Source organism: Leuresthes tenuis, unplaced genomic scaffold (genome assembly GCF_036924035.1).
Source record: "Leuresthes tenuis unplaced genomic scaffold, fLeuTen1.0.hap1 SCAF_13, whole genome shotgun sequence".
Lineage (NCBI taxonomy): Eukaryota > Metazoa > Chordata > Actinopteri > Atheriniformes > Atherinopsidae > Leuresthes > Leuresthes tenuis.
The window spans coordinates 9,751,190-9,771,689 of record NW_027325367.1 but is presented as its reverse complement, the minus strand read 5'-3'; the positions used below and the strand labels follow the sequence as shown (position 1 = coordinate 9,771,689).

The 20,500-nt window shown below is 38.3% G+C and overlaps 1 protein-coding gene across 1 annotated transcript in view; it reads right to left on the bottom strand.

Annotated features, from left to right (window-relative positions):
* Positions 1-481: 481 nt before the first annotated feature.
* LOC140267252 (glutamate receptor ionotropic, kainate 2-like) overlaps positions 482-20,500 on the bottom strand; it is a 66,424-nt gene continuing 46,405 nt past the window's right edge. The window contains exons 8-16 of the mRNA XM_072362468.1: positions 20,075-20,182; positions 19,816-19,929; positions 19,485-19,691; positions 17,674-17,897; positions 13,421-13,539; positions 11,007-11,224; positions 9,782-10,007; positions 6,348-6,598; positions 482-2,104 (exon numbers count right to left, since the gene is read on the bottom strand). Coding sequence (XP_072218569.1) covers positions 1,940-2,104; positions 6,348-6,598; positions 9,782-10,007; positions 11,007-11,224; positions 13,421-13,539; positions 17,674-17,897; positions 19,485-19,691; positions 19,816-19,929; positions 20,075-20,182 — 1,632 coding nt within the window. The 3' untranslated portion in view covers positions 482-1,939. The remainder of the gene's footprint in view (positions 2,105-6,347; positions 6,599-9,781; positions 10,008-11,006; positions 11,225-13,420; positions 13,540-17,673; positions 17,898-19,484; positions 19,692-19,815; positions 19,930-20,074; positions 20,183-20,500) is intronic.

Genomic DNA, 20,500 nt, shown 5'->3' with positions numbered 1-20,500 from the left:
TGCAGCTCAACCATCTTATACATTCATAGGCTGCTCATCATTGAGATACACCTTTGAGGTAATTTAAGTTTGTTATTGAGTCCTAAAATCAATATTTTTCAAACTAAGAGAAAAATTTCAACCTGTGCAATCTGATATTAGCTGATGCTAATATTTGTAGACCGATAAATCAGTCAGACCGACTTAATGACAGCTTTAGCAGACTTATCTGTTTAGATGTGTACAGAATATCTCAGCTGAAAAAGCAAGTATGTATAAATGTATGTATGTATGTATGTATGTATGTATGTATGTATGTATGTATGTATGTATGTATGTATGTATGTATGTATGTATGTATGTATGTATGTATGTATGTATGTATCTATCTATCTATCTATCTATCTATCTATCTATCTATCTATCTATCTATCTATCTATCTATCTATCTATCTATCTATCTATCTATCTATCTATCTATCTATCTATCTATCTATCTATCTATCTATCTATCTATCTATCTATCTATCTATCTATCTATCTATCTATCTATCTATCTCTGTGTATATAAAATGATTTCTATTAGTTTAAAAAAATAAGACTTTTAGGACTTGATATCAGTAAAAAAATTAAATAAAAACTCATTGTACTATAACAGTGCTACATGACAACATTTATATGTATATTCCACACAAGCAACATTTGCATGTTTACCATGTCTTTCATGGTGACTCTCTCTCTGCTACCGTTAGTAACCTGCACTTGTTGTCAGTAAGACTTTGCTGACAGTTGCATTTCCCATCATGCATTTCCCAGAGCAAGTCCCTGCTCTGCTGGCTTTGAGCACTACTTCATTTACAATTTCATTGCTTTCACCTACCAAAATCCACTACATTGTCCCCAGACAGTATGTACAGCTGGCCCCGTGAGACTCGCAGACAAAAGACTGAATATCCGATTGATGAGAGAGATGAACCCTACACAGCAGAGCCTGAAGCCCAGTTCCAGAGTTTGAGGGCTGAGTTTGTATCTGCTACATATTTTGTCCACAGGAGGGGCTACCGTGATACAAAGCACTACAAAACTTCTTGTTCTTGTACAAAAACAAACACTTTTGTAGAAATCCTGCATTTTAAACAACAATTGATACAGATTGAAAACTGCAGACAGTGTATAAGGACGGACATGAATAAGGACTGACAGTATACATTGCTTGTAGAAGCTTTGAACATAATAGGCATGGCAGAAAGTTCTTTACAATGGCCAAACTTTGGCACGAAAAAGGCATTACAGAAGAAAATGATGAGTATTTGACAAGGTCAGCATAGATGATATCAAACTAAATATCACTTTTATACAACAGTTCATAAGAAATCTTATGGCATTGACTACTGTTCCCTTTTTTGTGTAAGATAAGTGTTCATTCAAATTACTGTTGAGAAACTCAAGCCACTGAAGGGAGGGACTGATTGGGTCATACACATAGAGGTAAGACAAAAGGGCATTGACTTCAACAGAAAAACTACAACTGGCGTTACCGTCACAACAGAATATTCCTTTCTGCACGTGTTAATTGTGTAAAATGAGAATATGAGTGTGTGTTTGTATACACATTTTTTTTTTTTGTGTGTTTTAATCCACTTTTGGTGTGGACCAGACAAATGTTTTTTTTTTTTGTCACAAATCTGAATGGATCTGTTTTCACTTTACAGCCTTTATCAAACCAAAGCAGAAAGTCCTTCATTTCCATCTCTCTTCAAATAGTGAATGTCGCGGTGAGGTGACACTGCTCAGGTATCTACATTTCCACAGGAAACATCTGTCTATATAAGCAAGTGGGTTCAAAAGGAATCCTGTTTTTACTGCTAACCTCAGTCTGTAGTTAAGTCAGCATTGATTTGACCCTCTGTCTCCCCTCCATGGTTTTTACTGAGGGATATGCTCAGGGTCTGGTCAACGTTCATGCCATGGTTTCCTTTCCTGGGAGTCTCCTGTCATTGAATGTGTGCATGTTAATGACCTCTTCTGTCTTGACGATGACAGGCGGCTGAGGCTTTTGTTTGAGACGGCGCTGGCACTTCAGAGACACGCGCAGCTCGTCCATCATGGCACTGCAGAAAGATCGCTGGGGAGGCAAACCCAAGAAGAAAAAGTTTTAGCTTGTGCCATCCTGTGTGCAACACTCCTCAAAAAACTCTACAAGGTAATTATGATCATGATTCTGATTCAGTGTGACACTGAATATTGCCATGACATAAAGCAACGCAGATATCTCCAAAAGGGTCTAGACTGGTATATGCTGTATGTAAGTATTTGTTTCAACACTAATTATATTTATTGTATATGCTTTCAACTCTTCCATGTCACATCACTGTTTCTTGGTTAGTGTCTCAATGTTTTTCTTACCACTAGGTGGCAACAGCATTATAAGGAGTACTAAATATGATGATGAGCTACTGAAAGATGTTTATATTACTGAATCATCAGCTAATGATTATCTCATGAATATTTCTGAGTCAATTATACTTCACTTTCTTCATGAGTGATTCATGAACAGCACAAAACTACTGCTGACTCATTCATAACTTAAAGTGCACAAATTATGCTAATTTACAGGCTTGTAATCTTATTTTTCAAGTCTACAAGAATAGGTCTACATGTGTCTACTTTGAGAAATCACATTATTTTTCTCATAATGAATGTTGTTGCAGCTCCTCCTGTCTCCCTCTATTTGAAATATTCCAATTTATTATCTGTCTCTTTAAGGGACCCCTCCCAAAAGACCCTGATTTCTCTGATAGGTCAGCCAGGTGATCAAAAATGATGGTGCTTTTCTTTTTTTTTTTCTTCCTTTTTTTGTGGGCTTCCCTTTCAGGCTTCTGGCCAGGGATCAAGCTAATGGACGACACACAAAGTGTTCAGGCAGCTCAGGAGTAGCGTCCTTTGTGTGAGGACAAAAACTACCTTTCGTATGGGCTTTAGTAACATTGCAGACCTGTTACATGCAAATGTAAAAAGTTATACAAATAAAGGAATTAAAAAAAATTAAAAGAATAATATCACTTTAAATGATCGCCACTGTTCATTTTTTCGGTCTTGTTAGTGATAGCAATACAAGGCATTGAGTAGTTATTAAGTGGTTCATCACAACTAAATTAAATGTGTTTACATGCACAGTTAAGTAGATTTAGAATTATAGCCAGGCTGGACCATTTTATGTGGACTATTCATTTATACTGATTATTCTGATTAAAGGCTGAAGGCACATATACATGCAGGGCTACTTTGACTCATTTGATTGACATGTCTAATTTTATGAACTCATGTTTACATCCATTTTTAAAATTTCGGTTTTAGTTGTATAAACACAGTAATTAGATGCTATGCAGACATTCTGACTTTGAGGTTACGTGTCATTGAATTATTACTTATTTGTCCAGTTTACCTTAATTATGATGTTGCCAGTAAAAACATCCTTTCTAACAAATTATTGCTAATTACAAGTTACTGCCAGAATTGCATAAATAGCTAATAACTAATCCTTTCAGCCTCCATTCATCCCTAATCAGCGTTCTCTCATGAGTATGGTAATCTGAGGTTGATGTAGCATGTGTGATACACCACATGTGTCTCTATAATAGAAATAACAGTAATGTAATATCATGCATCATTACTTAGTATTGCTGTTTATTGCATGGTTCATAGGAATTTTGAGAGAAGTACTTAAATAAATGAAGTTATCCTTCAGTTCTCCCTAATTTTTTTCTTAATTCATCATCATTAGCGAATCATTGGCTGAATTACTTCATAAATCTAGGTTACTCATTAAACTAATGATTATCTAAGACAATTTGTTCCCTGTTTTTCTCTGTTACCTACTCAAAATGTTATTGTGAAATGTTAGTCCTGTTGCTGCCTGAATCCAATGTAATGAGTTTCACGTTAAATGACAGCTTTAAATTCTCTTTTGCTTTAATATATACCACGCATAAGGACTGGATAGAGACAGATCTGGAAAAACTAGTGTCTCTTTCACCTGAAGCCTGGTAGATGGTTGGACAGCTTTGTTTGTACAGGTAAGGGAGGTTCGACCAGAAAGAAAAAATGTGTTTGACTCTAGTAGAGTTTCTTGATTAGTTGTGGTGCGACTATGTCCCAACTGATTGTGATTCAAGTTTATTCAGTTGCCCCCTGCTAAAGAGGAAAATAATGGAAATATCGTCTTAATGATAAGAACATATTGAGTAAGGTAGCATGAAGTTGTAAAGTAATGAAGGTGAATTTTCTCTGAAATAATTCGGTACATGTAATTGACTTTTATCTAATCTTATTTTTTCACTTTTCTTTCTACGCTGCTGCTTTTCCCGTGCATTTAATGCCATATTCATTGTTATCCATATCTACTTTCTTATTTGAACTGTATCAGTGTTGGTTTCATGACCTAACATTTTGATTTATATCTCAGTAGATCAGCATCGGAAAATAAAGGTCAACTTGTTTCATTTTATCCATCCATACAAAATAAAAACATCTGCTGGTCTATAATGTATATACTCATAAGTGACAATATTGTTAACTCTATCCATAAACTAAATTGTTTAATGCTTAGTCCAGCGATTTAGGAGTGCATTGTGCACAATAAGGGAACTTTGGATTGACATATCCATCAAAAGGATGGTAAAATCAAAGCTGCAAAGACTGAGCCATTCTGACTTTTAGAGCTATAGAAAATGTTTTGAGACTTTAGAAATCTCCTCTAGTGCCAAACAAAGCCTCAGTAATTGCAGCTCAAAATAGATAACTGACATCACTATGTAAACATCTTGATCAATGTTACACTATTTAATGGATGGTCTGATTGTGCTATAATCACAGACAAAATTAGGATAAAAAAGGCAGCACTGAAAAATGTAGTTGACATAAACTTTTAGAATACACCAATTATTGATAAGGTACTGAGAATATTTAGAAACAGATTAAAAATGAACTCTACTGGTAGATCTTTTAATTAAAATCACAAACAATACTTTGGAAAAACAGACATTCATTTATAAGTCTGTCCCAGATTTTTCCTTATCAGCCTCTCTGTCACACGGAGGCCTGCTGCTGTTTCGCAGCTTTTTACACCCTGCCAAGAACTAAATCCAGAGATTATTGTGAAGAAAAAAACAATATAATGACAGTGCCTAGGGGACAAAATATCCATATAATCAGATTAAATCCAAAAATATTGCTAACCTGTTTTAAACATCACAGTGTTATGCAACTTCAGTAATATGAGCCTGTGTGTCCGTGCATTATGTATGTGGTGTAAAATCCTAAAAAATGTCAATAAGCCTTTGCATCAACTTTGCCAAGTCCAATTCCCATACACTCCTGTACTGATTATGCGAATTCAGATACAAAGGGTGTAGGAGGAGAGAAGATGTGAAAAGAAGAGGAGAGCATTAAGTACGAAGCTATTATTTTTCTGGTTGTGAGTGTATGTGGGTGTGTGAGATGGATATCTGCAGATGGCTTAGGCTCCAGGTATTTTTGTTTTTCTTCATTTTTACATACATTTGTCTGGCTTATGAATGATACTTCTTATACCCGGAAAGAGGAGTGATTAAGGAAGTAGAGTGGGATTAAGGAAGTAAGAAGGGAGAGGGAAGACAAATGGTGAAACAACAACGAGGAGGAGGGGTAAAAAGCTGGAGATGTTGGGTTGGAGGGGGCTGGCAGGGAGTACAAGGTTGTTGTCTGTATGCAAATTACCAGCACCTTGGCAGCCTAGAAATCAGGGCATTTGCAAATCATCTGAATATTGTGACCCATTCCTGCAGCTCTTGATTAATGATATCTAAGACGTGCTCTGAAATATATGCAGTCTGTAAAACAAACGCTGGGAACTAATTATCATTGCAATAAAATAACACACTGCTGCACTTTGCTAATTCTCTAGATGTAAATAATAAAAATACACTATCAAAGGGACTTTAACAATTATCTGGAAATACTACTGCACATACTAAATGTGTACTAAAACACATAATCAACACTGTGTGATGAAACGTGCACTAAAATAGAACAGAACTATGTAAAATATATTAAAACTCTTTCTAGAAATGCGACCAGAGGGAGCAGGAAGACCTTGTTGAAGAATCTTGTTCACTGTATGCATCATATTCACATCTTGAAAGACATTTCAACAGGTAATTTTGATAATAATGATCACGTGGCCATATTCAGAGACAGAGTTGTGACGATGTGACATGCGACAACCATTTTGAAGCATGACCATTGACATCGCAGTTATTTTTGCCCAGTTTCACACCGTGTAAACCCAGTTTTAATTCACAAAAAGTCTCCACAAAAGGCTGCTGTACCTTTTCCAGCTGGGCATTCTGTTTAGACTTGTAAAGGACTTCCCCCACAGCAACAAACACTGACAGCACCAGTCCTGCAGCCAGCACAATGAAGATTCCCCCGATGTTCTGTACCCCCAGAGCGCTGGCCTCTTTGCTCTCCTCCTCGGGACAACCATTGCCTCTCCACCACTTCTCCTTCATCATGTGCAGCTTCCCTTCCTCTTGCAGCTGCAAAATAGCTATTGTGATCTTGTCTCTGTATGGAGAGCCTGTGGATGAAAAAACACAACAGACTGGTGAATATGGAAAATAGCCAGATATGAAAAAGACAAAAAAAAATGATCCTTGGCATATTAATTTTTGGTGGTGGGAGGATGAAACATAGCGAGACTTTCATGTGATCATATAACCTGTCATGTTATTCGCAGCTTCTTAGAGGCAGTTTTTTGTAAGTCCTTCTTCAAATCCCACTAATCCTTATTTTCGCAAAGTGATTCCAAAAATCTCACTCCTCTCTGCAGTATGTGAATTATGATGCGCAGGGAGTTGGCAACAATGACTTGGCTTTGTGTAGCAGAGCTGCTGTTGATTTTGACGAATTAGCTGCCGTTTGCACTCGCTTTCAAACAACACAAATTGTGACTATAAACAGAGGAGCCCAGTGGGGTGAACGTTACACGGTTGCATATGCATTTGGGATTATATGTTGGTATTGGAGATAGAGTTTCTCTATCACTGTGTTTTTATGCATGTTGATGTTGAGTAATAGAACCCAAATCCAGAGAAAGCGGGAAAGCGCCAGAATTAGTGACAGGGCATTAAGGCTCAGTGGCCACTGGCGTGATCAAAGCAGGAATAATCGTAGCAGAGTAGCCGAGTGGGGTCATGTTCGTTTTCCCCTGCATGGTGTGTGTGACGCCCAGCCCGATCGAGGCGCAGTGCGCTCACTCTGCCTCAACCAGGCCAAGACTGATTAACACTTACTGTGAGCTCTCATGCTTCATATTTTCACTGCTTTAAAAGCTTGTTAATGCATTTATGTGATTACAGACGCATCCATAATGAAGCCTGGTTGTACATTTCCATTTCAGACATTTGGCTCTGCTGTTTACAAAGAGTGACTTAAAAGATATGAAACACATATGTGAATCTTTTGTAGTAATAGAAATTATTCTAAAAACACAAGAGCATTTTGTGCTAAAACCCCAGGGAAAATAAACTGAATCTGGTTTAAAGTAGCATCACTTTGTTTGCTGCTCTCATACACGTTTGCCTGTCAGCCTCTTTTGCTGATTCGTTCACAGTCTCATCTATCATTTATCTATCACCATCCATCATCCTTTCATCTTCAAGCCTCTGTGTGTTTGCACTGACAAAAGGAACGTTACTACAAAACTGAAGATTATACATCGTGCCACAGATTTTTTTTAGCTGCTTTTTTTTTTTCTCTCCTTTTTTTAAATCCATACTTGTGCTGTGCCAGTGCACTGGCACTGAGATGATAACCTGTACATATATATTTGGGCATGTACATTAGATATATGTACAGCTCTGAAAACGCATGCCTGTATACAAATAGAACTGTGCATGTGAGGAGCATATGCCCTTTTCATTTAAAGATTAGAGATCTATAAAGTATCTGAGTCCCTTGATTCTGGTGCCCCTCATATTTCAAATGATTAATGATGGCCTAACAAAGCAGGCCTTGGATAAATGCTAATAGGATGGGTCCTTAGAGAGGAGGATATGGGGAGCGGGGCCTGGGCAAATGGAAAAACGCTGTGCTTGACACACTGCGCATATACAACTACCTGACAGATATTCAGCACCAAAGAACATCCATCATTCTTACACTGTCTGGCCTCAAGTATTAATGTGTTCACAGTTTAAGTCGATAGCTCTAGATGAAATGCATTTGTGTTTTGGGAAAAAGACGTTTGAAAGCCGACAAGCACTATAAGGTTAAGACTTATCACTTGGCTCGCTTTGACTTGGTGCTGCAAGAGCCTTATAGAAAATAAGCTGCTGAACAATATTCAAAAAGTTTCATGCTAAAGGCTGATGTAGAGGCTGAGGGTTCACAGAGTTAGAGGCGACACCCTCAAGATGAAGCCACCATGTGACATTATAAAATACTCTTTTCTGCCAGTCCCTCTGAAATAATAAAGTAATGAAAAAAACTATCTCAAGACCTCTTCTATTGCTGAGGAAACATTCTGCAGGCTGTAATTTTCCTATTGAGCGATGAATACCAGGATTAGAGACAGAAATATGTTAGTAGGCAGTAATCGCTTTGAGATTGGACATTTTAATCATCAACTTTTATACATTTAAATACTAAACTGCTAATTGCAAAATGAAAGTGATTTGATATAGATTTTGCCATTCACTTGATACACTCTATTGCTATATGAATGAAAAAATGAATTGATCCAAAGTCTAGGGTCATATATGTCCATTTCAAGGGCACAGCTGTAAGTACTTCTGTACTCATGGAGCCACAGTGGGACTATATTTCATTGCATCACCTCAGCTTTGCTATAGCCATTGCAATCATTGCATCCCAGCAGATTCATAACTGCGCTGTTCTCTTCAGCAGAAGCTGAGTGCAGATGCGGCTGGCCAGAATTAATCCACTATATTTTGATGGCCGTCGCATCACTGATGATAGACGCCATCATTACAGCTGGCAGCAGTGATCACCATGGCCTTGTCATAAGCACTCTAACCTCTGTGACACTGGTCTTGGAATCATTAACAGTCTTCAGCCTGTGTGCTCAGAATGCTTTATGAATGCTTTCTTCTAGCTTTAACCTGTGTGCTATGCTACGCAGTTTATTAAGCTGAAATAGTAATATAAAATATTTTGATAGATTTAACTTCAGTGCATCATACTGGAAAGAGAATGGTTGTTTTGACATGAGCTAGGTCAAATAAGCTGCTGGCAACAGGTGCAAGTGCTCGTTTTATTTGCTCCGAAGTGATTCTTAGTTGTGATTTAATGATCAGAAACAACACAGAGAGTAAGTCAAAGGGAATTACGGTGCCTTGACTTTCAAGTTGCACTGCATTACACTCAGTCTTGTTTCATGTGACTCCAAAGTAGAATGAAACAAACCATAATAATGTCCAGGTTTTATTCTTTACTCTCTGAGAAAATCATTGTAGTTACAAAGAATAACAACACGCTGGACATGGCAGTGAGCCAGAGGCACATTCTAACCTTATCTATAAATTCAACCTTTTAAGTCATTTGCTTTTCATTAAGCTAAACCCTTTACACCCTGCTCTGTCAAACCATTATAACCATGACCCCATCAACAAAGATAAACCTTGATATTGTCAGAGCTTATCAATTATCCACACTATGTACTTTTATCTAGCACATCACACGTGGCTAAATTATACATCAAGCAATATCAAGCGGCACACAAAGGTCTGAAGTTATTTACCCATAGGTGTTCCCACTCCATAGGCTTTGGAGTCTATAAGGCCTCCAATCTGTGTTAGGTTGCAGTTGCGCTGGGTGACAAACTCAATGGTGGTGGACTCCATGAGGAAGGCATAGTCGGAGGTCAAGACGCGCTGGATGCCCTCCTCCACGTTCTTGACCATTACAGATTGCCTCCTGCTGTTCATAAACTCCCACATCTTGCCATAGGTAGAGATTTTTGTCTTCTGCAAGTAACCAAAGGATGGGGGTTGAATAATTGGTTTTATTGAATCATTTCTATTTCCTGTATTTACAATATGCAATTACCTCAACAGGCAATGCATGTGTATAATCCAGAATATATGTGTAATTCATTGGTACTAAACATTTTCTTAAAGCTGCTGCTTTGAAAGTGTCCAAACCCCTGATGTTGTGGGTACTGGCAAAACATGAGAATGTTTTTTTTTTTTAATCCTGAAACACTCTAATGAGATGCAATGGAACATTCACTGAATCCAACAGTAAACTGAAAATGCGTCTGAAAAACAGATCTCCATTTCTGTAGTTTTGGTAGGTCAGTTATAAATATTGAAACAAAAAGGCAATGTCCCAGCAAGCTTTTACATGAAGAGCTACTCTACTCCAAGCACGCAGGAGCATTGACTACATAAAAAAAGATGGACAGAGCCACCATGACCTTACCCACAGATTTATGCACATCTGTTTTGAAACCTTGAGTTTAGTGTTTTGGCCTTCGTCATCTTGCTATTTTAAAACCTTAAATTATGAGTGAGTAGCAGATCTGGAACCAATCATAATCGTGGCCTTCTTTAGTGAATACTTCACTTGATCATCGTTCTTTCTCTAAATGTAACTATACAAAAGAGAAACATTCATTATGCACTCAGTTAATAAAGACTGAAAGCTAGCAATCAATACCATAAATTAATTAAGAAAATGCTTAATGAGGACCCAAATGAAGCGAGAAGAAGAGTGATTTTCCTCAAAACTTCAATATAAATGCATTAATCTTTAAAACCACAGTAGTCTTCCCTGTTTAAGTTTAAGGAACATCCACATTAGCATAATTTTGACAGGGGAGGCTGTGTTCATTTCTTAACCTATGCTCAGGACGAGAAACTTTTCTATGCTTTGCTCTTGTTCTGAAAACTACTCGGCTTCTTATAAAGGATTATAACTTTGATAAATGAGAATGGAAGACTCCTTTAAAAACCATCCGCTACCTTGAAGAATGTCATTGTTGCACCATCCTCCACCACCCCGTACGGGATTTTAGTTTGTTTGGCCAGGTCATCAGCAGAGTCTATTGGTGACTCCATCCTCTCCACAGTGAGGAAGGCAGCCAAGTTGGCTGTATATGAGGAAATGATGATGAGGGTGAAGAACCACCAGATGCCCCCCACTATTCGAGTCGACAGGGCCTTGGGCATAAGCTCCGAGCCTGAGGTAAGGTAAGTGGCAGGAGTGAATATTTCACTGTAAAATCTCATTAACATTTTATTCTAATCTTTTGATTAAGTTTTTAATCATCACTTGTAAAAACATGATAAACTTGTTTTCAAGAACTCTTCCAAGTTATCAGCTCAGGCAAATGTGACACTGGCTTCAAGATTTGATCACTTGAAGTACTTCTGAAAACAAGATGATTTCAAACAAGAAAAATGATCTTGTCTCAGTCAAAGAGAATGCTTTAACTAATGCAGAAGACACTGGAAAGTGCTACATGGGAACAAAGAGTTTGCATAAATCAATAATTTAAAATCAAACACAGTCAGTATTGATTGTTCAGAACAGTGTGAAGTGTCAGGCTGTTTGGGCCAGAGAGTCATGTACCCAAGGTAACCTCACATCCTGACTCCATACCCCACTGATCTCAAGATACTGATGGGCCAATGGCAAGAGAAAAAGACACTACGCATTGGTCCTGGTAATATCAAGGGGTTTTACTTTCAAGTGGTATTACAGTTAGTGCTGCTTTTGTATGCTGTGGAATGCTTTAAGGTTTCTTCAGAGCCTTGCAACTACCCAGAACACATGACATGAAACAGTCAATACATCTTTAGAAATAAGAAAAGCATATATTAACTGAGCTTACTTTAAATACTGCATTGCGCAAAGAAGTAGACTAGAGCAGGGGTTGATATTGGGACGGAGGGAGAAGCAGACAAAAAAATATCAAAAGACTTTATTCATCTATTCATCTATTTAGTCTAAAATGGAGAGATAAAATGTATCAAATATAAAAATGTGTAGGGAAGTTGCAGTATAGTTTGGGATAATGTTCTTATATATTTTTACAAAATATCAGAAACGTCATATTGGACAATTTTTCATGTCAAAATCAACAGACAGAAAATAAGTTGTCACATTTGGTTATGCAACAGCAGCATTTTTTTTTGTGTCTGCAAAACTTTGAACAAGAACTGATAGAAGCTCATCGTGAAAGAGAGGTTTACAAGCAAGGGATCTAAATGTAAATGATGTTCTTATTCTAAGGCCAAATGTTTTTTACTCCTAATTCAAATGGTTTAAAGCAAAAAACAACAAAAAAATTCAATTGCCAGTCTAAACACAATCAGTTCACTGCAGGAACTGATGATGTTAGTTCTCATAACTTTTTAATACAGCCTTTTTTTTAAACCACATTTCTAGTTCCTACTTCTCCACAACTACCAAACATGCCCATGAGTTGTTATTGTTTGATGTTCATGACCTATATACATTTGAAAAATATGTGACCTCCAGTAATTGTGTGAGCAACTACATATGAAATGTAAACAAGGCATCCATGGGGCTAAGGGTTATGATGTGAAAATGTTTTATTTTTTCCCTGACTACAATTGTTTTCCAATCCTACCCAAGCAGTTTTGATTCCTGACCCTAACCGAGTGATGTAATTGCCTAAAGCCAATGGGAAAGTGACAATAACGTATTGATTTTAGCACGTTTTTGTGCAGGGTAGCTACTTTCTCTGAACAAGAAGAACCATCTGTAGGTTCACTGTGATTGGTCGAGGTGGTACAAGTGTATAATGACTAGAACTGTGTAAAGGTTGGTAAAAGGTTTGCCATGTAGGCAACAGCTCAAAACGCTTGCCAAATTGAACAATAAACACACAGTAATGGCACAACACTTAAGTCAAGCCTTTCTTGAATATAAATTTTCTGCAGCAAATGCAACAGACATATACAACCTACCCACCAACTCTGGTGATTAAGTTACCGCAGTGTTCTTATTGGCGATGCAAAGTAAAAAAAGAAAAGCCATCAAAAGCATGTAGTCCTTGAGGGAGCTCTACAGTGTAGTTACCATTAGGGGATTCCTACAACTGCTTTTGTCCGATAGCGCCTGAAGTTAATTTGGTTGTAGTCAAGTGGCATAAAGGCTATAAATCTCCCTCTTTCATTAACATGTTTCTTATTTACAGATTTGGCCAGTGTTCTCTGTTAGTTGAGTTGATGGAAAGAAAAAAAGGAAATTGCACATTTACTCCAGCCTGGACCTTCAGAGGTCTCTTTCTGTTGCCATTGGTTCGGTTTGAAAAAAGAAAAGAAAGAGAAAACAGCCCTCAGGGACAGTGGGGTACAGACAGCTCCAGCTCCACAGAGCAACTGCAGCTACAGGCTGAGGCAACTACCTTGCTGCATGAGAGCCCCAACTCCAAACCAGAAACTATTGAGCAGCGTGAAATTGTTTTCCACTACATCCGAGTCTGGGTTGCATGGATGCGGGTTATACCACTCATAAGGGCTAAACCTATAAGGGAAAGAGCAGAAAGACAAATAAGTCAGTACATGAAGCACAGAACTTTTTTTGGATGCAAGAGAAATGGCTAATTTCACATAACCTTGAAACAGCAGGAAAGATGAGAAAGTAAATGTGTAAGAATCTGGTTTTATGGCCTTTGAAACAGAGCTCCTGCAGAAACTAAAACAAATCATTCATGTTTCATTGAAATCAACTTATTGGCGTATTCAAATGCCATCAGTTTTATGTAAGAACAGATCAATAGACTGGAATAACACTGTCACTGGTGATAACATCCCAGTGTGTGACGATATTAGGAGCTCATTTCATTTCACTCTGGAGCTTCTAAATGGTCCCCCCTGCTGCCGCAATCACCGTCAATCTGTGGATGCAACATCCTCCTATTTTTTTTTATGGTTTCCCAACAACCATCTCTCTTCTCCTTTCTTGCCTTTTCTTCTGTCCTTACACTCTGTTCACATTTTGACTTCCTTCCCTCATTCTGTACCATTCCCATCCCAACAACCTTACTTTACCCTTTGAGCTTTGCTTCCCATATAAACCTAACCCTTTTACCCCCCAACCATCTGCTACCTGCTTTGGCTGATTGTCAGGGTCTTTGGGTCAGTTGTGGACATTTCTCATTTATTATCCTAAGCAAAAGTGGCATGGCATTAGCGGAAGGTGATTGGGTTAGTGTTAAGCATCAGGAATTGATTGAGTTTGTGCTAAAGTGGTTGATGTGCTGAAGGGAACATTGCTTATGCAGTGTTGAGAAGCCCGTCAGATAATACTGTTGAGGAGCTTTTTTCCAACTTAGTGCATGCTAATAAGCCTGTGGGCAGAGCCTTACAGGCTTTGAGAGTGTTTAGAAATACGATGCCAATTTGTCAGCTGTAGCTATTAGGGATGCAGACACATGTATCTGCATAACTGTTTTTGTGAGGATGTTCATTGGCTTTATGATATAGCAAACAGCTTGCCTTCAAATAAAACTAATTGTTAATTTATTTATAATATACAGTAGGGCGTCAGAGTAAAGAAAATGAATAATTACAGTGACTGAGATTAGAACTGCATTTAGATTAGGGTGACAGTAAACAAAGCTGGAAATTCTAGCCAACACATTTGATGACCGTGACACTCACATATGGGTGAGATATATAAAGAAAAGCAGAGGAGCGACTACCCCTTGGGTGACTAAGATTGTCAATGCAGGACGTGATCAGACTGTGTCAGCAAGAACAGGCCATCCAAAATTACATAGCGAGGATATTATAGTCAGGTTGCAGTGCATAAACTTCTCATTACACAGATGAATGCACATTTAAGACTTCAGTGGTGCAAAAACCACAGGTACTGGTCTACAGAGAAGTGGAAAAAGAGTGATTTTTCCCGATGAGTCATCCTTCGCCACAAGGATGGAGCAGGCCAGAATGCTTGATGTTGTAGTTGCATTTTGCAGACATGTCTTGGGTCCACTTGTTCCCTTAGAGGGAGAGATCACTGCAAATCAAATTCAATCTATATTTCAAATACAAAGTTGTTCAATCTGACCATATTTCTCCTTTTAATTATAGTATTAATTCAGTTTTCTTGTCTTTTTCATACTATGCATTTGCCTGTTTGTATCTCTAACATCTTTAATTGAACCTTTTTTAGTTCTAAATTCTTTCTGCCCACGTAGTCTAAGAATATATAATTTTGTTGTATAATGCATTTAACTGTGTAATCTGAAATCCACAGCATGATGAAATGAAAATCTATTTATTGCATGATTACCACATGATTATATAAATATATAAGTCATTTGATCTTTCTTGTCTGTTGCTGTAGCCTAATTAATGATCCTATTTTACACACATCATGACTGTGGCAACATTTTTGTCATATTGCTCTTCGTTTGCAGCTATTGGCAAAGCTGTCCCCTTGAGAATCATCTGTGTGGACAAGGTGGTGATGGCACACTATAATTCTTCCTGTCAACACCATCAGGATGCCTGATTTACTGGAATGTCAATGAGCTCTGTCTCCTTGGAACCACAGGCAACAGTAATGGCACTATGGCCTTGTGGAGCTGTGTGGAATGCGAAGTGTGCGCTTGCATGTTTTTGTATGTGTGTTTGTATTCATGCCTGTGTATGTCAATTTGCTGGAGCATGAATGTTTCTGCAAATGCCTTTATAGCTCTCTCTCTCTGTATATCTTTCTGTAGTAGCAACTCTGCATTTGCATTGGCTCAATCAAATCTATCTCAAAGTCAAACATTTTCTGTGGTTGTTCACAGTCATTACTTGTAATGTGCAGCTGCAGCCTGAGGCAGATTGAGGCTGACATGGGATGTATGCAAACGGAAAGGCTGTGGATATAGATCTATACAATGTGCACTTGATTGGATTAAGTTTGTTCCTCACAGGGTCTACATGTGTATTCTGTACACACCAGGCTCGACAGCTCCTCTATATGACCTTTGTCTGTAGGTGGCCTGTATTCCTGCAAGTCCAGTTCTGCACGCTGATCACCAGGAAGCGGGGGAAGTGGAACATGCAGATGTAAGGTCACCTCCTCGTGACGAGCTCGGGGGACATGTCGAACTGCACGCTGAATTCTAAAAGAAATGTCGTCCCTTCTCTTGTCCCTATTCTTGTTCCTCTTCGCCTTTGTCTATCCCAGCAACAATAACACAAAACACGCTCTCTCTGTTAACTGCCTGTTAGATTAAATTACTGTGAGGGTTTATAGATCTTTTGCCTTGGTTCTCACAGGCCAAGTAGAGAGGTTGTGTTGGTGGGATCTTAAAAATCACAGCTATCCGGCAGTTGCGCTACAAAACCGTAGCAGCCTAAAAGTCCTATAAGTATATAATAATGCAATCTGAATAATCCATTATTCTAGACAGGTGGGCATTCTCTTCCCTGGAAATGTTCTGTGATTTGAGAGAATGCCATTTGTTTTGTTAATAAAGAGAGAAATCAATTCAACCACAAGCAGAGCAGGAAGAAGAAACCACTGAGTGAAAAGTATTTCTGTGGAGCTTGAAATGAGATAGCTTATGTCGTTAAGAAAAGAAAGTGTGTACGTGTGTGGGAAGCTACTCACAGACGTAAATCCCTGGTGAGGCTGAGGTGTTTAATGTTTTATTGTGCAAAACTGGACTTCATAAGCTCACTTCACTCACTCCATTTGCAGGGGATTAAAGAAAATAATATACCCTGCATCTGGAGGATTGACTAATCAATTGGTGGCAGAGCAATCAATAAAACAATTATGAGAGAACCAGCTCAGCGAACAGAAGAGAACACTGTACTTCAGCTTGACTGCATATTTTTGTACTTTTGACCACATACTGACAGCCAGCTTTATTGAAAAAAAAAAAAAAGAAGGCTCACTGCATGCACACAAACGAGGAGGCTATAATTTAATAAAAGCACTGAGGTTATTTTATGAGAACCAGAAGAATATGACTTTAATTTCATGCTAATTACTTACCCTGACCAACCGTGGATACAAAGAGCTATGGGTATAATTTGCATATTCTGAACTAACTTAGGTGACAGTTGCTGCTTTCCTTTCATGTGATCATTTTGCCGGTAACATTCGCTGAAATGTACATTAAACCCAAACCTCTCAGGATGAAAGGTGAGGTTAAGCTGGGGGTTAACACACATCACACTGCATAAGTCATGCATCAGGGGTTTGAGGAAGATAGAATCATCAAGATATTGTAAGAACTGCACGTTGTACATTTCTTACAGCTGATTAAGAGAAATAACTGACAGCTGTTTTTACAGTTGCTGATCTTTGTGCCAAACATTATGCACTATATATTGTCAGCTAATTTCAAAGACCGTAGTAATGTTTTAGTAGTCCTTAAATGTAACAAGATCTGTATAGTACTTAAAACAATTAACTTCAAGATCTAAAAACACTGGTACAATTATTAAGGTTACATGCTTAATTTACTTTGATATTTGTTTAATATTAAATCGTATCATGATCACATCTGAGACATCATCTAAGGATAAAGAGGCGTCTTGTGGCCAAAATGGAGCAACTGCTGTATGTTAGTGAAAACAGGCAAGCGGGTATAGGGGAGAGGGACATTCCACGAAAGGTAAAGAGATGGGAGGGTTGACATGTTACCTGGCTATGACAAACAGCACACAACTGACACCCAAGCAAGCCAGCAGAATATACATCCAGATATCGGGTGAGAGGGGGTTGAGGAAGGAGAAGACCCCCGGATTGGTGCCGTTGGGCTTGCGGTACAGGATACTTATCCCAAGAGTCATGAAGGGCTTTGAGAAGTCGATGACCTTCTCCCTGACGTAGGTAATGGCAAGAGGAGCAACTGCAAGGTCTGCTTTCTGAAATGAAATATGGAGTGGCATCAAGTGGGAATGGGTGTTTGAGTCCACCAAAAAAAAGGAAAAAAATTAATTAACATTGACTTTCTGTCGACAGCTGGTCTTGCCAATATGTACAGAAGGAAGAGAAATGACATGAAAGAGAAAATTGCAAGTGCCATTACTTCAGCTAGAATTTGAGGTAAGAAGCTGAGATTTTCTGGAAATTACAGTTTATATGCCTGATCCTTCTTATGTGGTGCCAAAGGTGAGTCACCAAGGCAACAATCTTGGGATTAGATTAATCTGTGACAAATTAACCCCATGTCCCTTCTGAAAATAATATTAGCCGTCTGTGCTGTTAAGCACTTCCTCTGAAGAATTTTTGCATAATCCTTCCAAGAAATATCTTCATCGTCTACAAGACCATTTTTCTTCTTCTTTCAGTATACATATATACATATATATATATATTTATGATTGTTGTTATGCTCTGTAGGTGGCACTTATTTCTGTATCTTGTGGCTGCTGCTTAGGTAAAATGAAACAAATAATTTTCCAATGTTGTGATGGTTTTCTGTGGTTCAAATCTTTATTTTGTAAGATAATTTTTAATCTCCAGACTAAAACCGTATTTGATGTTGCTATACAGCATCCAGTGTGACCACTATTGACAAGTAAGTAAACCATTTTGTAGCTCATAAGGTAGAGTTCCTTTTATTGTTAATGCTAGCACAATCCCTAACTTGGATAAAAGCGTCTGCTAAATGTTGTATAATGTAATGTAATATCCACCTAAAATATACTCGTATGAGCCGACATTTTCCACTACTCATATCAGAACAAGGCTCTACCATCAAAATATCTTATTTAAACCTGTTAGAGGAAGGTTTATTATATAATATTTATTCTTTTAAATTATTCATAGGCTAAGTTTCTATCCAAATCTATCATACATTTTTAGCAAATAAATAGAAAATTGGCTAAATAAAATTCAAATTTATGCTTGTTTCTATCCATTACTGTTACTTAGACTGTCGTTAAGGTTTGGCTCAGCGAGAAATAATTGTAGGTGTCTGTATTTTCTCTGGCCAGTACTGCTGAAGAAGAGGCTGCATTGAAATGAGCTCAGTAAAAAAGCTGCAATCAAACCTCAAATGATGAAAAACACATTGTGATTAAATCAACATAATGAAAATCCTGGAAACAGAGCAAAGTGAACAATCGTAATTGAGACTTTCTAACAACAAATATTAAAAGTAAATGTTCTTGGCAGAGAACTAGTAACATTTTTAAATCTGTTTCCACTGCATGTTTTCAAATTTTTGGGGGCTCAATCCTCTTGCTCAATGCACACAAGAAAAATGCTCTACATAAGGAAAAACAGCTGGATTTAAAAGTAGAATCCTTCCTCTTCATAACATTGCAATGATATTTTGAAGACATAACTTGTTTTAACAAATCAAATCAGAGTTCAGTCTTTTTTTAAACAGAGTTCTAAATTCAGACAGGACAAAATATAGCAGGCTTCTGTGCCTGTGCTTCTGTGAAAAAAATGTAATTCATGGCTTCTGCATATTTTTCTGCTCCTGGTGATTGTTGACTCACATGGTCCATGAGCTCCCGCACCATGCCGTTCCACTGGCCTGTGCTCTCATCCAGCGCCCCATACTTCCCATCTTCCACCAATCGCACCTCATAGCGGAAGCCCAGGATGCCTGAGAGTTCTCTCAGCAGGTCAATACAGTAGCCCTCAAAGCGGTCGTTCCCATACAGAGGCTTGTCAGACTTCTTAAACATCACATATGGCTCCTCCTGTACAAGAAAAACGAGCCAGTGTAGAAGTGCAGGAATCTTCCTGTTTTATGTTCAACATTTTCTGTGTAATTATTGGCTGTGAGTGTGTGGCGTTTGTGTGCTGTCATTAGGCTGTGTCTACCAGTATGGTGGATACACGCAGGGATTTGTTAGCCAGAGAGTCAGTGATGTTGGATGTCTTGCTTTTGTGACTCTCTGTCATATTCAGACCGCTGGGTGGATCCCACGTTCCTATCTGTTGAAACGATTCAGTGTCAGGTTGATATCAACTGTCATGTCCACAGAGAGAATAAGAAATACTTCAAAACATAAAACCAACATTTCTTTTAACTTCAGGCTTAGAAGTCACAGAGCATCAGCTGTACCAATGAGTGACACACCTTTTCCAGCCCTTCCTCCTTCAGACTGATGACATCTAAGTCGAAATCTGTTCTCAGTCCATTGGTCTTATTGAAGAGAACACGCCCTGTCAAACCATCCCAGTGAGCCTTGAGACAGAACAGTGCACAACTTTAAACTAATAATCAAGCTTAAGGCACAAATAATATTTCTTCAACCTTTATAAATTAAGAATTTTTCTTTCCCAATTATGAAGTCCGCCTGGCTTTCCCTTCACTGTCTATCTCAGCAACATAACAAGAGACAACAGAGCAACGAGAACAGAAGCAGGTTTGACAGGTAAGAGTTCATTATGCATGTGGTTCATTGGGCTTGAAGTTTCACATCAAAGCCATTGGAGGAACAGACGGGAGTGGAGAGCGATAGCAGGCTCAGGAGGGGGAGGAAGCACTGGCTACAACAATGGC